General features: G+C 33.1%; 1 protein-coding gene across 1 annotated transcript in view; it reads right to left on the reverse strand.

Annotated features, from left to right (window-relative positions):
- Positions 1–14,350, reverse strand: part of dac (dachshund family transcription factor) — a 288,338-nt gene that overhangs the window by 50,162 nt on the left and 223,826 nt on the right. Inside the window, exon 11 of the mRNA XM_089635788.1 lies at positions 13,569–13,652. Within this exon, the coding sequence (XP_089491914.1) occupies positions 13,569–13,652 (84 nt within the window). The remainder of the gene's footprint in view (positions 1–13,568; positions 13,653–14,350) is intronic.

A 14,350-nucleotide genomic window follows, 5' to 3' on the forward strand; every position in this document is an offset into this window, starting at 1 on the left:
TATATAACACATGACAACCTGAGGCAAATGATCTCCTAGTGAGATGTTCTCAACATTATAAACCATTAAACTATACGAAACAATAATGATATTAATACGATGTAGTCTAATTCACATTTTCATAACTTCATCTATCTGTAAAATGAATAGGATCAAATAAATAATTAAAAAGGAAAGTAATTTAAACAAAGGTCACGCTGATTGTCGTAATTTGGAACGTGCCGTAAAAACACAAAAAGAGGAAATGTTTCAACTCAATCAAATAATATTAGATTCAGTTTAGTCAATGTTTCTGTTGAAGTTAATAATATATATAGATTCACGTTTCTTGATAAAGCTTCCTGATATATTTATGGAAAACCACGTCGCATTGAAGGATTAATGTCGATGGAAGGGTGGTGAATCATTTCGTAGAATATTGGATTTCAGATGATATTTCTCATTTGCCAGACTTCCCTCTTCCCCCTTTGCTCAGGGTATATTGATGGTAAATTGATTAATGTTATATTTACTCCGAGTCTTGAAATCAACTTGATATGGTTGAATATAAAATTAATGGAACTTACTGACAAATACAATACCTACTTACGACTCCTGCAGTCCCGGTATATATCTCTAAAAATATTTTTTAAATGTGTATTTTTGTATAAATCGCTTTTGACATCTAGGATCCCAAAAACATAAAAAAAAATTGTTTCTCCTTACACATTTAGCAAATACTCACCTACTTGGTGGCAGTGTTTTGCGCTTTCTAATTCGTATTTTCTAACAGCCGTAAGCAAAAAAGCAGTAAGGTCGTATGCAAATTACCTAAACTAATGCATTTTTTTAAAAATTTTTGATTCCTATAATTTTTTAACATATAATAAAGAAATTATTTGACATAAAATCAATTAAAAGAAATACAACCTCAAGACCTCGCGTCCCTGGGAGACGCTCATGAAACACACTGCCATTATAATCTATTTGTAGGAAATGTCAGATGTATTTATAAGTATTCTACAGTATTTGCTTTTAGGCAATCAAATACAATAGAGGAGAAATACAGGCAGATATTAGCTGGGGAACCGAAGTGTAAAGTTTTATAATTTACTACTGACTAGGCTGACGTTGAAATGTCCTGATTTTATAATAAATGAACGTGCTACAACTTTCATCGGTGTTGTTTTTGAACTTTGTAATAATATTATACGTCAATTTGATTTAAATGCCCTTTTTATGACCTTGTAAAACGAAGGTAGGATCAATGTACAATGTACGCACCGAATACATAATAAATAAGCCACCCTTCTCGCACATGTTACAAACCTACATAGTATTATCTCGTACCTGCATAAACATATTCTGGTAGACACAGATGTAAATCGCTATCAATTTTTAATTCGAAGCCTCAATTTACAGTGTCGTTAAGTTTAAAATATACGAGACACATTCGTGATGTCGGGGTTTTTATTAGTTGTTTTTCTACCAACACCGTTCAAATTTTATTTTGATATTCATTCAGAGGGATATTTGACTTTTTATATCTCTAGTAATTAAAACTTTACTGCCTCAGGTAAGCGAATATAAAAATAGAGATCCTGCATATTTTAGGCAGCGAGGCTTTTTAGTAGTTATTGCTTTCCGGAAACGTTTAATTAGACAAAAATATGCAATCTGTTTAAACGGAAGACTTCTTTTATATTTTCTTCTTTAATCGTTGCCTCTTTTGAATCGTAAAGTGCTATTTTTTATGCGAATACCGCACAAGAGTCCCAACTGCTTCCAACTGTCTGAAGACCATGGCATCCCTAATTGGGGTGTGTTGTGAGGCTGAAGGTAGTGGGGAGGGGGAGGAGATGAGGAAGAAGTGAGGAAGTACCTGATTATATAGATCTGGTATCCAAACATAGTTTAAGATATTTCAGCAATTGTTTTTATTATTACTATTTTAATTATTTCCTATATACTTATTCACTAAAAATCAATAAAATATTATCACTATATGTTTTCCAAAATAAAATTTAAGAGCGAAACTGAGAGTATCTTCTACTCTGCAACGTTCTGCAAATATCTACCTAATGTTATTTAAATTAATAAAATGTTAAATAAAACAAATTAATCAAATAAATTTTACTTGCGCGCGTCGGAATTTGAACCCGCGACATCCAAATTGCTAGTCGGGAGCTTTACCTCTCCACTAAAGAGGCCATCAAATAGAAATGTCCTCCAGTCCTTACATTTATTTGCCATATACAAGGTGTTCGGGGGTAATGTGAACTAACTTCGTGAATAATAATAAATACGTGATAGTCCAAGTAAAAAAACTTTTTTTGGAATTTCGAAATAAATTCAGAGAATAAATATGATTTTGAAAGAAAAAAGTCCCAGTGCTCCTTAAGTCACTTATTTAAAAAAAACTCAAAAAAGATTTTTTATGTGAAGACATGATTTTTATTTTAAATTGCTTGAATCTTCAAAGCTGCGTAGTTCATATTATTAATATGTGTTAAAAATCAACCCTTTATTCCGTGTGCAAAGATAATATGTTTATGCAGTACGTTTCATACTGAATTGAGCTCCAAAACAATAGGCCAAACGTTTCCATAATCTGCATATGCCAATGAACTAAGATATAATTACCCATTGACCATACGGAACGCAAATGGAAATCATCAACGGATTTGTATACAATATACCGAGGGCAGTTCTGGCTTCCCTCGACTCTGTAATAGGATCAGTTGAGTCCGCAATAATAAACTGGGTTGCGCAATCGTCGCTAATTATCTATCATCTGACACATTGCTACGCGATATGTTGTAAAACCACCCCTGGCAGCCTCCATCCCTTCATCCTCACGGATGCTCATCGGGCGGGGTGCATTCGGATGTGACTAGATGCAAACTAGCGTATGCGATTCATTTCTGTCTTCAATTTTGTAATATCCACATATTATTACAGCTAAACAAATATCTTAATTTTTTTAACCTGGACATATTGCGTATTTTGGCCGAGTTTAGCGATCCATGGAGAAAAATTAGTGCTGCTGATTTATTATAATCCTGTTAACAACGTGATGGAAAGCCGTTTCTTGATAAAATATTAGTACATTCAGTATATATCGGAACACGTGTTCATGCAGCTGCGCTTTTCCTGATAAGTATAATGACCAAATTTGACAATATCATAATTTTTATGAACACGCGTTCCGACATTCGTGTTTTACTGATAGTTTGCAAGGAAATCCATCAATTCATTCGTTAAAGGCCTGCATTCCCGTTTTTAACAGGAATACGAATAATTTGACCATGTCATTAATAAATTAGCAATATTTTATTTAAGTAAGTTTTCTCCGTGTGTTTTGTTTTAACTCGACCGTTTTGTATTTTGTCCGTCTGTAATTTTTTTTGTACATTTCGTTTCCATTTTGGTGACCGTTTTGTTCATTAAAGGTTATTTTTTTTAATTTTTGTAATCGTGTTCATTTGAATGTTCTTATAAGCATTTTTTCAGTAGGTATTATGGTACCTACCTACCTGAAGAAAGTTTGCAAAGAGTTTCGTTCTTGTCTAAATAACCTATCTTCTGTAGATTTCAGAGGAAATTTTGGATTTTATTTATTATATATGAGAAAATTAGAGATATTTTTTCGACGCGAGCTTTACTGTTCGGTGAGATTAGGTTTTAAAATATAAATACTAGATACGCAATGACAATTTTCTTTAAAGGTACTAAATTTCCTATCTGAGAAATATCTCGTTTTTCAGCAAAATGTGTAGATACCTGATTAAAATAGACTGACAAAATAGACACATTTTCATCGTGAAATAATGATAATTTACATCGTTTTGCATCTCGTAACACTCGGCGAGTGTATTGTGGCGTATTGCACATAAACTGCAAGGGTGCAGAGTTGAGAGATACGAGTGCAAGTCCATTGTTCGCGGGGTAGTAGCCATGTATAGCCAGTTCGATGCCTATTCCCTAGTCTAGTCCCATCGCCCACAACCACTCCCATTATACAAATCTATATTTCCCTGAATACAAGTGGTATTGTGTGGTAGGTGGTGAAGGGTTCGGACATCAGGGGCGCAAATTGTGAATTAAAATTACCAAAATATTTTTTTGATTTAAAAATATAAGATTTTGGGAGATATGACGTGAAACTTTGTTTTCTTACAAAGTGATGCACCATTCACAACATTAATTACAATGACTAACTTGTATCTTCAGAAGCAACTAAATTTGGAAATTTAATAAAACGTTTTGACAGAGCAGTAAATAGGAATGTAGGTGCTATCAGTATCGCCTGCTGAGAGAGCATTATTGCACAAATTGAAACTCACTGCTGTGTCACTTCTTTCTACCTCCGCTCCCTCCAGCCTCACAACATACCCCGATTGGGGATGTCATAGTCCTACTGGCTGCAGACTTCAGGACTGTATACATGAATAAATAAATCCATCTTCTTAATTTGACAGCAAATCCAAAATAACTGCTATTTTGAAGTTTTATTTACTCTTTAAAATCGTTTTTGACTGAGCGTAGCGAAGTCATGTTTTGACACTTTTGCATTTCATCAGTCTGTAAATTTATCCGTATGATCCGTGTCCGGTCAATCCTATCAAGATGGTAGCCGTGTTTGAAAGTATTTATTAATTTATTTATTTATCATGAACGTTATAAGCCGTTGGAGTAATCAACAGTACGCGAAGTCTGCTGTTCACAGAACTACTAGTTTAGTAACAACCAACTCATAAAAGAATTTATATCTGTGTCCAAAAGTAGCGAAACATTTTAACTTAGCCATGGCTTTAATTAAAAAATTGCACAGATTTTATGGAATGTTAACATTTTGAGTTCAATGTTATTTTCATTATGAGTTATGGACCTTTGAGATACACCCTCTAACTGTAACAATCAAATAAAAGAATAAGACGAGATGCTATATTTTTAATTCCATATTAGTAATTTCTTAGAAAAAAAACCTACACTAGTTAAATGTCGATTTTAAATTTAGATAGGTACTTTATTCAATCAAATATTAAATGATAGTGAATATACTTGGTGAAAAGACGTAAGTACAGGTAAATTATTTAAAAGAGATTATTTATTATTTAATGGTTGGTGTACCGGATGAATAAAAATCAATGGTTTTTACTATTAAAAAATTTGAAAAATTGCCGGATAGAATCTTAGTCCAAATTAGTACTAGAGTAGGTAAGCACTTTTTTTTTTTTTTTTTTACAGTATTACCGCACAAGAGTCCCAACTGCTCCCGTCTGGAGCCAGTGAGACTATGGCATCCCCAATTGGGGTATGATGTGAGGCTGAGGGTATTGGGGAGGGGAGGGAGATGGGGAAGAGGAAGGTGGGGAAGTACCTGGCTATTCAGATCTGGTCACCAAACACGGCTAAGCCATTTCAAGCAACGTTTCAATTCTGAATGGTGGTCTTACACCAGGGCGATACTGAGAGTATCTTCCACTCTGGAACGTGCCGCAAATATACTATATATTATTTTAAATTAATTAATTGTGAAATAACACAAATTAATCAAATAAAATTTATTTGCGCACGCCGGGTTCGAACCTGCGACCTTCGGATCTGTAGTCAAAAGCGTATACCACTAGACCACGCCGGCCGTCTGATGATAGGTGAAAATAAATATTTAAAATTGTTTAACTTCGCTAAGCACCCAGTATCTTTGGGCTTATGTAGGGTATGAGGGGACTGTGGGCGGTCGTTCCAAATAAATTCAAAAAGCTTTTTCGAAACTTTCAATACTATTGGTATACACAAATACATACATTAAAACGTGCGCTCTTTAAAATAATCTGCTTGTACAATATCGAAATTCACAGTGAAATAGCACTACAAATAAAATAATAACTTGTGGAAAGTTCATCACTGCCACTCGCCATTGTGTTTAAGATAATAATAATGGCGGGCGACTCCCGCCGATGCGATAATACCGCACCGATATGAATGCAATTTGTATTATGAATGCGTATTTGGTTTATTGCTTTGATTAGCCTCCCCATATGACTGGCCAGTGCTAGTGGCCTGTCTGATTGATTGTTATGGTCCGTCCAGAATAGCTATCGCTTTAATTGAGGGCCGCGAACACGGGAACACGAAAATAAACCTGCCTACAATATTGTGAAGTACTCGCATATGTGAAGGAAGGATATTGTTCCCTTATTGTCAGAACTATATTGTAGATTAGTGGTAAACCCAGATTCCCGAATCTCAAAACATTTGTCAAACAGGTACCTACCTACCTACATAATCATGACTATTTTCTGTCTCAAAAAATGACAGTATGACACTTCCAACTGAAAATTATTACGTTGATCTTGATGTTCCAGAAAGATTCAGTTATGAAAATTTCATGAAGCCACCGCTTTCAGATTTGTGCTCAATAGTATAGATTTTCGTAATAAGTTCTCTCCTAACTAACATTCATCTAAAAATCTCAATTTTTTAAAGTGAATAGGTACCTAATGTAACAACATGTTTAATACATTCGTCGAAATTTTAAATGAAAACTTGAATAGATTAAAGTCCGAATAGAAAGGAATTTATCAAGTAAAAATGGTTACTTTGAACTATCTAATCGCTGCAGATATAGTAATAATAAAATGTAAGTATTGTGTAGATTGACGTTTTTGACTGCATTTCTTAGAGAACTCTTAAAAACATAGTACATTGTATCTTGATAAATTAATTGTTGCAATGTAAATAATGGGCTGCTAATGATTTGACGACGCACAACTATCATTAGAATTCTAATTAATATGCTAACTACCTTTCATGCAATATCTTCATTCGACACGGAAATTAAGTGACTCTTGTCATGCGCATAGCGCCGTTTTCCCGTCGGACCCTCCATTCCCAGCAGTTTCTCCCAGGGTCTGGCTGACTGGAGACAAGATAATTACAGCATCCAAAGATAGGTTTGATGAGCAGGGCAAATAAAGACGAACGTCTCGAAAGGGCAGTGAACCTCGTATCAATCAGCCTCGCAGAATCCAGTTTTTGTATCAGTGGCGAAAGATAACATATCCGCTTTTTATAGCAATCATAAACAGGGAAACGGAAAGCTACACTACTTAAGTGTTTGCAGAATATAATCACTTATGGAGTACTTAGCGTAGTACGTACAGTTTTGATGTGGAATCGCCGACTCTTGATTGCCAATAGCTTCAATCAAATTTAAATTAATACTATAATTGGTGTGTAAGGAACAATCTATTTCAAAATATTAACAAACGTAAATCAATAACTTTTTGTCGAAACAAATCACCAATACTATTCAATTATGCGATATTCCATTTACTTTTTAAGATTTATTAATTGTACGTTAAAGATCCCCTCAGAACAAATTAACTACACTTTTTTTATTAAAAACCTTAAAAATACACACGCTTGATGATCAGTGTAGGATAAGCGACCTATTTCTTTTTTAAAAATATTAAATCATAGTTCTACTGTTGCGAACTTCTGTTCGAGTCTGGTCAATTTAAGAGTGCCTACTCGACACACTAGACATAAGGACATATTTCACCATTCACAGACAAATTATTGATCAAACTCGCTAATATATGAATGTACCAATCATCGATATTTTAATGTAACAAATTTAATTCTTAAAACATGCTTCAACTTTTTTTTGTGTCAAGATATTATTTTTGATAGTTATTTTATTTTTGTGTAACGAAGTGTCTACTAACAAAAACAAAACAAAATTGTAAATATTTCAATGTACCAAATGTCAAAACTCCATGGGCGTAATAAAAGAGTAAATAAATAAATTCGTAATTTTTTCAATTTAATAATCAAGCAATCGAGTATGCAGATGATAAACACACAAAAACTTGAGATAACATTACAAGAGGCTATATTGTTCATCTTATAATGTGTATATCATGGTTAGGTTTGAATTTGGTACATATTAGGTATGTCAAGTCTTGGTTATGTTGGTTTTAGGTATATTTGGAATTGGTTATTAGTATGTTACATATTAGCTGTGGTAGGTCGGTATGATTTAGAAATGTTGTTTTGTTGTTGAGTGTTGGATATTTTAAAATGCAATAATTTTTATTTAGGTATTTTACGAAGGTGGTAAGAGATGTCTGCGTTTAAAACCAGAATACAACGATGTTAGTGGATTCTTTAAAATAATGTAATCTTTTTAAATCACATTTAAATCAGCCCCTGTTCACGCTTTCGTCGAACAAATTCAAGAGCGAATAAATCACCAAGCTGCAAACAGACTCAATTCGTACTCGTCTATTTAAAGCTAGATTTATCATAATCTCGGGGGGTATCATTTGTCAAAGTTTGCAGGCGTGATGTCTGCTGTCTGTTAGGAAGAAACATTTGGCGAATTGCTTCCTTCTTTTACGTTAATTGGTTAGAAGCATACAGTTCCCATCCGGGGTAGTAAATTTAAAAACAAATGATTGTTATTTTTAAGTCGATACTTTTAATTATAATATATAAGTGGGTAAGGTATACAAAGTTAAGCTACTCTCTTTATGGCGATGAGTAATCGATAAAATGCACACAAATGCAAAATAAAATTATTTTGTCTTTTCACTTAACGAGTCAGTATTGACACTTATTAGAGTTTCTCTATTTTAGATTAAATGTTTCAAAGGCATTTAACACGTCACCTAACTAACTGCAGGAGTAGGCAGAGAGGACAGACCGCCAAACAATACGGACTTGGCACACATTCCTTGCCCCATTCACATTCATACATCTTCTTCAGTTATTTTGACTCTTGACATGGCCCGACTCAAGTATTTGGTTCACTTCATAGTGACATGTCTACTTTGGGTGTCCTCGACTTATTTCTTACACCATTCAAATTTACGTCATAAATTATTCTTTCACTCCTTTAATCGTTAATTCGCTCTAAAAGTCCAAACCATTTAAGAGTCCTTACTGATACGTTTATGCACGGTTTTACTACACATAAGGGATCTCATTTCAGCAGCATTCAGTGTACTTTCATCCTTTCTCTGTCAGTTCCTTGTCTCACTGCTAAGTGTAGGTACCATTACTTCATTGTGCACTTCTCTAGCTTCGCTTGTTTTGAATTTTTTTTGTTAGCGCTAACCGCGTTCAGTCCTCCATTAAGTTAACTTTATTTCGATATCTTTATCAGCCATATTAGTGATATTTAAGAGGGTACCTTTGTAGTCTATAGCAGATTTTCTTATCTGCAGTAGGAAAAAGAAAGGATAACATATGAAATAAATAAACACATACTGTACATGTATGTCCGATGATTTATGGATGTATCGAGAGAAATCTGCCTTCCACAGTCTCCTGCCTTTAGAACGCATGTAGCCGTCAGCCGCCACACTGGCCGCTGTAGACTTCCTACCCCCGGTGATTTATACTTCGCAATATTTCTCCCATCGGAGGGTAGTTGACCGAGCGAATTTCAACAGAAAAATTCCTCAGTTTGATTGATATTTGGGGGCGAGAGTTCGGAAACAAAACGTGGGCGGGGGCGGGAGCCTTTGGTTTCGACACTTTCCTGTCATCAATCGTCCGCCAAGTATTATATTTTGTTTGGAGACTAATACAATGATATAAAAAACATTGAAAAATGGTCCTCAGATCGAGAGCCCAACGCATATTTTAACGAGATTTTCTTTTTCTTTTACAATAACAATATTGCTTACATAATTTTTCTTCTCGAATAGAATATTATTATTAATTCATCGAACGTAGGTACGCGTGAAATCTGGCTCAATGAAATCAAATTTGCTTTGAATCGTCATTTTATAATTTGAAACTTTATGAAAATTTCAAACAAGCGACAAAGTAGGTAGGTATCTATAATTAAATATTTTATGTAAAATTTTTTAATTTGGAACTTTTTCTCAGATTTCTTTTAAATTTCTTTTTTTTTTAATTTTTGTTCAAATTTTCATCTATTTTTAATATCCCGTGATTTTTACGGATCTGCTCTAGAGTTAACGTAAAAAAAATATTTCCTGAATATATGTAGATAAATGCAATGGTGCATCGAGCAGACTATTGTTTTTTACTTAGGGCAAAATATCTTCCTGTGTAGGTTGGTACTTTGATTGAAATAAGCGAAACCCAACCAATCGATAAATGAGTCCATTATTCAAACGCTTTCAAAATTTATTTCAGTTATTTATTTCAATACGATTTGTGTCACGGAGTAACGCGTCCACAATAAGAATGGACTTCCAATAATGGGGTGATATTCAATTATCAAAAAATATAATGATATACAATGCGGTAAATGAACCGCATCAAGCAGGAAGTCAAGGTGATAAAGATAATTGAAAGCATTAACCTCGCTGAATCTTATTGACTCCTGGTATTGAAAAATAAATTCAGCGTTGTTTCCTAACACTTTTACGATGGATAATATATATTTTAAGTAGAAGTACGTTAGAATTATAAGTATCATTATTTTTATACCGAAATGAATAGGTTTATAGCTTTCAAATTATAATACAAAACGTCAATGTGTATTTTAAAAAACCCATGTTATGAAAAAGCTCAAAGTGAAAATATAATACGTTTTCAAAGCTCGCTTAAAAATGCCGCGCGGAAGACATCATTAAAAATTTACCAAGAAGGTCATAATGGAATTAATTTTTAAAATTCGTGTCAATTAAGTCAAAACATATCACTCTCGGTGACAGCCTGGTAATGGATATTTTTTGCTCGCAGAGAAAGAGGATATGTAATTACAAGTAATTGCTTCATTTAAAAGGACCTTTCTTTAATGGCAGGAATGATAAAGCTAGATATATTTACAAGGGGTGGAGGGGGATGCACTGTGGAGTGTACACCGTATAAATGTCATAAAGGTTATTTGATACTCAGTCAACAGGCAACCATTAGCGGCCGTCGTCTACGAATGTCAATTCATTTCTTTGTATTAAATTTTACTAGTTGAGTAACTACTAGAAATTGGAAAAAATATCGTTTGTTTTACTAATTGAATTAAATCTAATTTGAAGAATTGTTGTTCGTCATTAAATTTCTAATATCGTGGCTTAAATTTTAAAGATTTGATTTCAATACTTTTTTACACACGTAGAAAACTTACAGATAAAAAAATTGGTAATTTATTAAGAATCTCTCCAAATTAAACGTAATAGGGTTAAAAATAATACGGGCCAATAACGAATGATTTGATAGGTATCCTGATAAACTTTTAGGAAAATACCACTTGTCAAGTCAAAACATGTTTTCATAAAAATCCTAACAATTTCGCATTTCGTCATTATATATTATCAAGACAAATGCAAGTGCATAAACACTTGTTCCTTTATTATTGCGAATTCACTAAAAGTTTATCAGGAAGTAGCCTGTATTCTCGTTTTTAAACAGGATTACCAATAATTTGAAGAGATTTTTCAATAATTCAGCAATACTCACATTTATCCGTGGAGTTGTTTATTTAGACTACTAATGAGATTCTATAATTAACATCCTGGCAAAGTAAAACGATTACGCCCAAGTTTTTAAATCTCTATAATCATAAAAAATATTAGAGATTTGCTATTTTTTATTTGCTAATTAGCGCCCTGAACCTAAAATAAGTTTTTGCTAAAATAGTGATTTACAAAAATTGTAGGTGTTTTGGGTTCTTATTATCTAAAACTAATCTTACATAGTACGGCTTTCAGATAAAAAATTATGAATTGAATGTTATAATATTTAGTTCTTTGTATGTTGAAGAATGCTTTGTTCAAATGCCAAATAACATAATTACCCAGACTGAAACAAAATACCAGGAAAGCAGAGAGCATCATTGGTTGTGGGGATTGAATGAAAATCAACCCTGTATTGTCATCAATCGGCATCACATTCGTGCAGTGCGGATTACATTATAATTATTTTGATACCAAACACCTCTGCCTACATTCTGATCCCTTGTTCTAATATACCTACGTTCCTACATACATTCATGAAAAATAACATGAGAGAACGTGATACCAACATAATTTCTTTTTTTACACTTGGTATCATATAATGTAATTACGGGATATGAAAGGCGAAAAATATTCCGTGAACATTTGATGTTGGCTACCTATTTTGTGTTTAATTCGTAGAACACAATTGAATTTCATTAAATAAATTAAAATGCCCAGTTCAATAAAGACCTTGAACACCGAAACAACTGTTAATAATAACTTTTTAAAGTTTTAATTTACAGTTTTTTTTTAAATTTGCTACCTATTCGTATTAATTTAATTTTACTTGTGATAGAAATGTATTTCCTGCCGCATTTTTATGTCGAGAATGTTGAACGTTGGTAGGTAGGTTACCTACAAATATTTTTTTTACTAAATAAAATTTATCGTATTGTTGATTTTCCGGAAAAAAAATGCAACGTATTTTTCAGAAATGCATGAAAAAATTCATGGTCGAAAATACATTGTAACCAAAATTCTATTGTATTTTTAAATTTTATTCCGCATTTTTCACGTTTTATTTTTATGTATATGTAAAAATGTCGTGACATTTGAGAATTTGAATTAACCAACCGAAACTGATTCGTTTACTGGAATGATATGGCCATAACTTATAGGTATCGGCAGTTAGCACCGAACATTAACACGATGTATTTCCAAAGGTAAATAGCACTTAGAATATCAACAATCAAAAAGCAGTCATCACAATACTAAATGGTGCCGTCTCAGACAATATGGCTGGCATTTAGACAAAGGTTAATACAACCCTTCGAAGTAGAGTCAGCTAGGCGCTAGACGCTTGGCGGGTGTTATGATCTTTAGCGATGTATTGAGGGATACACACAAAATCAAACTAGTAACACCGTACGATTCTACTACAATAATATACAACGAGGAAGTGGTAAGCAGTCCATAAATATTTCATTTGAACGCATCAAGAAAAACTAACCAAAAAAATGTTTTCCGATAAATAATTAGGTACAGGTAATTCATTTGAAAGAGACCCTTGCTTGTGTCGTGATGTACATGAATGAGTTAAATTAAAAAAATGTAAATTTTTGTCTTGCTGTGAATGAAACCAATATTAACATTCTACATTTTAACGGAATTTATTAACGTCTTTTTATTTTAAAATATTTCGTAATTATTTAACCCTTTCTAATTAAATGTTTTTCCGTTTATTTTAACCTTCATTTTACCGTTACCTGCACTTTTACTAAACTTGTGACAAGTCGTTAAAGAAAAAATCATAAATTGACTTAAATTGTCATATTTATATGGCCAATGCGTTGGTTATTAACAATGTATTTTAACGAACAAAAAATACGTCATCATCAAATACCAACTACAAATCATCTACTTAAAGCCACAACTTATCTATTGGCAATTATAACAATGTACACCACTATATTTAGGTATGTAGATAAACGTTTCTTAAACGTATTTGTAGGCAAGTTAGTTGTTGATATAATTTCTTAAACTGTTAAACAAAACAAGTATCGAAGAAAGTGTAATTTAATCGTTTCGTAATATGCGCATGGAAGGGTTTTCAATTTGTATTGGAAAGTTATTCAAAATAAAGAAAGACAACAAAAAACATACCTCTCATTTTCTGTTCATCAACAAGCTGCCTCTCCAAAGTGTCCTTTACTTCCCTTTCCCGTAAAACGTCCATCTTGAGTTCAGCTGAAACAACAGAAATGTAAAACAAGATGAGAAACAATAGGCAGGACACAAAGCATCTCTCAACAGGAACAGAATGAACTAAAGCAATCGGATCTTCCCAAGAGTCTCTTCAATTCTACACGAAGCAACCATGGGAATAAATGTGCACCTTAAATAAATAAAAAATCTCTAGACTACTTGAAAGCCCTAGCCAATATCGCTTTCAACAATAATAGCCACTCGTGTTGGGAGAGCGCACTAAGATGTTGATACATCGAAGAGTATTTACATTCGTAAACTCCTGAATGGTGCTCGATTGGCTCGAGTGGATGTTGGTTCGCAATTCACACACAATTACGACTGAAGAGCCTTGAATATGCGGAATATCGTTGAAGATGGCTAATTGTTTGGTTATATTAAACGATAATATTTGGATGATTGTATAGCACGGATTTTGTGAAAATTCACCTCAAATATATAATATATTTAAATAATGTTCTACCTTATTACTTACTATACACTAGACAAACTATTATAACTTATAGCTAACAGATTGCATCCACCGGTTGGTCAATCACTAATATAAATTGATACGTGCAATACATTTGACTAATGAACGTGATGCTTTTTATTTATATTCTATGTAGATAATATACAGGACACTTGAGATTAACACTGTTTATTTAGAGAAATTTGTTTTTAGTTTTCATCATAGGACA

This window comes from Hesperophylax consimilis, chromosome 9, assembly GCF_061612785.1.
Source record: "Hesperophylax consimilis isolate HC1 chromosome 9, BYU_Hcon_1.0, whole genome shotgun sequence".
Taxonomy (NCBI): domain Eukaryota; kingdom Metazoa; phylum Arthropoda; class Insecta; order Trichoptera; family Limnephilidae; genus Hesperophylax; species Hesperophylax consimilis.